Below are 3232 nucleotides of genomic sequence, written 5' to 3'. Positions count from 1 at the left end.
GCTCTGGCCGAGGGGGGCTTCCAGAAGGCTCCCCCGCTGTTTCTCGGGTGCATCCACAGCTCTTGCCTCCTGGTGGCCCCCACAGAAGGAGATCAGGGCATGTCTTCTTCCTGCCTTCCTCGGGGCCAGAGGGCCGTGCTCTGGTTTCTTCCTGGAGGCCAGCCCTGTGCTGGCCGAGGGGGGCTTCCAGAAGGCTCCCCCGCTGTTTCTCGGGTGCATCCACAGCTCTTGCCTCCTGGTGGCCCCCACAGAAGGAGATCAGGGCATGTCTTCTTCCTGCCTTCCTCGGGGCCAGAGGGCTCCGTGCTCTGCGGGGAGCAGGCAGGGCTGGGCAGCCTGGCGTGTGTGTCCAGTTCCGCCCCTGACCCAGCTGTCCGACCCCCAGCCTAGCCCCTGACAACGGCTCAGCGCCCTGTGGGAGCTACGAGCAGCTGGAGTACTGGGCCAACAACTTCGATGACTTTGCGGTGAGCCCCTCACCCCCTGCTCCCCGGGACCCCCACCCCTGCTGCCTCCCACCCGCTTCTGGACACCGTGGCCATGCCCGCAGGCCGCCCTGGTCACGCTGTGGAACGTGATGGTGGTGAACAACTGGCAGGTGTTCCTGGATGCCTACCGGCGCTACGCAGGCCCGTGAGTGCCCGTCCCGGGCTCCCCGCCTGTCATGGTGCGAGGCACACATCCTGCACCCCTGCCCTCGACTTGAGGTCACACCTCCTGGGCATCTCGGGGGGGGGTCATGGGAGGAGCCAGCGGCTCCAGGGAACTCCTGGGGGTGGGGGCCTGGGGAGTGGGGCTGAGTGCAGGAGGTCAGCGTAGGGCTGGGGGAGCTCAGGCCAGCCCAGGGGGCGGTCCTGGGTTCTAGCCCTGCCTCCACCTTCTGCTGGCCCTGCTACCTTGGGCGCTTCGTTGGCCATTCCTGCATTGGTCATCTCTGAAGTGGGAATAATGCCATCACGAATTGCTGGTCAGGATTCAGCAGAGCTGTCCTGGGTGGGGCTGTCGTGTGCTTGAAAGATCCCCCTCTGCTCAGGCAGCTGCCTCCTTGTCCTCCCCAGGTGGTCGAAGCTCTATTTTGTGTTGTGGTGGCTGGTGTCGTCTGTCGTCTGGGTCAACCTGTTTCTGGCTCTGATTCTGGAGGTATCGGAGGCTCCTGCCTGGTCCGTTCCACGGGACTTTCTAACCTGCTGACTGGGCTGATGCTGCTGCCGGCTCGCCCGGAACGCGGATGGGAGAGGCCGGGCCGGGCCGGGTGGCTCTGTCCTTTCCGCGGAGCTCACTGCAGCTCACCTGGCTGCTGGGAGGCTCTGGCGCACCCTGATGTTTGACCTGTGGGTGTTCGTTGTCAGGCCCCCGGCTGAGGCTGCTGGGGGTCTGAAGGTGGCTTGGGCAGGTGGCTCCTGCAGGATCTGGTAGCCTTACTGGCTCCGGACCCGGGTATCTGGGGTGGACACTGGAGGGGTTGGGGTGGGGCTGTTTTCCTGCAGGGCCCACACTCACTGGCCTCCCTGCACCCCTCCTGCGTCCCAGAACTTCCTTCACAAGTGGGACCGCCGCAGTCATCTGCAGTCCCTCCCCAGGGACCCGGACCCCGCCTATGAGATGACTGCTCTGGAGCTTTTGTTCAGGTGCGTGGCCCCTGGGCGAGGAGGGGGGCAGGCAGGTGTCTTTTGTGATGGTGACACTCTGCACCTCACCTGCCTCCTGCGGGCCTCCCAGCGGGATCAGGGTGGGGACCGGAGCGCTCCCTTTGCTCCTGCTGTGAGTGCCCCGCTCTCCAGCTGAGCGAATTTAAGGAAGCATCCTTCAGGTGCGTTAGCCTCCAGGTGACGCGGCTGGTGATGCAGACAGGGTACCGGCCGCATGGAGCTGGGCGTCGGGGCAGCAGCGGGTTGTCCAGGTGCCGGAAGCGTAGGGCTGGGGCAGGAAGCCAGAGTGTCTCCTTCGTGCCTCAGAGCCTTTTCGTTACTTTCGAACTCCTCCTGCTTTCTGGGTCATAGGTCACACTGAGAAACTGGTGCAAACAGGTATAAGAGACACCAGGGCCCCTAAAGCTCACATGGTCCCCAGATGAGGATCTGGTCAGCTCTCCTTTTCTTGGGGGGACTTCAGGAACTCAGGGAACAGAGATGCACCCCGCCCTCCCTCCCGGGCCAGCCTTCCCCTGGGGTGCTGCTGGCTCTGCCCCATGTCCCAGCCCAGGCAGGGGCCCCTGAGCATGCGGGACCCTGGTGCTGCTCCAGGCATGAGTCCCAGTGGACAGGAGAGATGGTGACAGTGATGATGAGCTGCGGGGAGCCCTGCTGTGTAGATGCTGCTGCTCTTGGCTTTTTTGTCCTTTGTTTTAAACACCATGGGGGGTAGGGAGCCACCTGGGAGGGGAGCCCTGAGGTGCTCTGGACTTGTCACAGGATGCTACAAGCAGAAGCTTGCATTGGACCCTCCCCTCCCTCCACTCTTGTTTGCACATGGGAGGAATCCGAGGCCCAGAGGGGGCTAGGTTAGCCCAGGGTGTGCCCCGCCCTGGCCACATTCTGGACGGGAGGGCACTGGTCAGGGAGGCTGCCCTGTGATGCTCCCCAGACGCCCCCCTGGTGCACGTGGGGAGCATGGTGGGACTTCCCTCTGGAGAGGCCTGGCCACTTCCCACCCTTCCCTGGGGCCGCCTCCTCCCTGGACCACCTTCTGGCCCCCTGGCCCTGTTGTCGGTGGAGTCCTCAGCCCTCTCTGTGCCGCACCTGTCCTGGGGGAGGGGCACACGCCTCGGCTTCCTCGGCCTTCGCCCGGGGCCCCAGTTCATTTCCGATGCTCCTCTGGTGGTGGCTCCTCCCTCCTTTCCTGCAGCCCCATCCTGTCTTCTTCCTTTGGGGCATGGTGGCACATAGGAGGGGGTGCCTGGGAGCAGAGCCCTAGCGTCTCCCGTGGGAGGCTGGCGGCGTCCATGGTTGGGGACCGTGGCCAGGGCTGGGAGCCCTCACAGGCCAGCCGGGCTCTGTGCCGTGCCTGCGAGGTGCTGACCGCGGCCCCGCCTCCCCAGGTGGTATACTACGTCTTTGCCATCATAGGCATTACCTTGTTCCGGGGTGTCATTGTGGCTCCTCCTGGAAATGGCAGGTGAGGGCGCCTGCCGTGGCCTAAGGGAGCACCTGGTGGGGCTGGCACAGGTGGAGGCCTCGGAGGGGGTGCGGGCTAGCTCCCCGGAGGGGCCCTCTGGTTCCTTCCCTTCCTTCCC

General features: G+C 64.9%; 1 protein-coding gene across 1 annotated transcript in view; it reads left to right on the top strand.

The window, feature by feature from the left end:
- Positions 1-3232, top strand: part of TPCN2 (two pore segment channel 2) — a 38402-nt gene that overhangs the window by 25709 nt on the left and 9461 nt on the right. Inside the window, exons 19-22 of the mRNA XM_025046294.1 lie at positions 368-467; positions 551-633; positions 1059-1140; positions 1531-1628. Coding sequence (XP_024902062.1) covers positions 368-467; positions 551-633; positions 1059-1140; positions 1531-1628 — 363 coding nt within the window. The remainder of the gene's footprint in view (positions 1-367; positions 468-550; positions 634-1058; positions 1141-1530; positions 1629-3232) is intronic.

Source organism: Pteropus alecto, unplaced genomic scaffold, assembly GCF_000325575.1.
Source record: "Pteropus alecto unplaced genomic scaffold, ASM32557v1 scaffold43, whole genome shotgun sequence".
Classification (NCBI taxonomy): domain Eukaryota; kingdom Metazoa; phylum Chordata; class Mammalia; order Chiroptera; family Pteropodidae; genus Pteropus; species Pteropus alecto.
The sequence above is the reverse complement of the archived record's forward strand: the minus strand, read 5'-3'. Positions and strand labels throughout refer to the sequence as shown.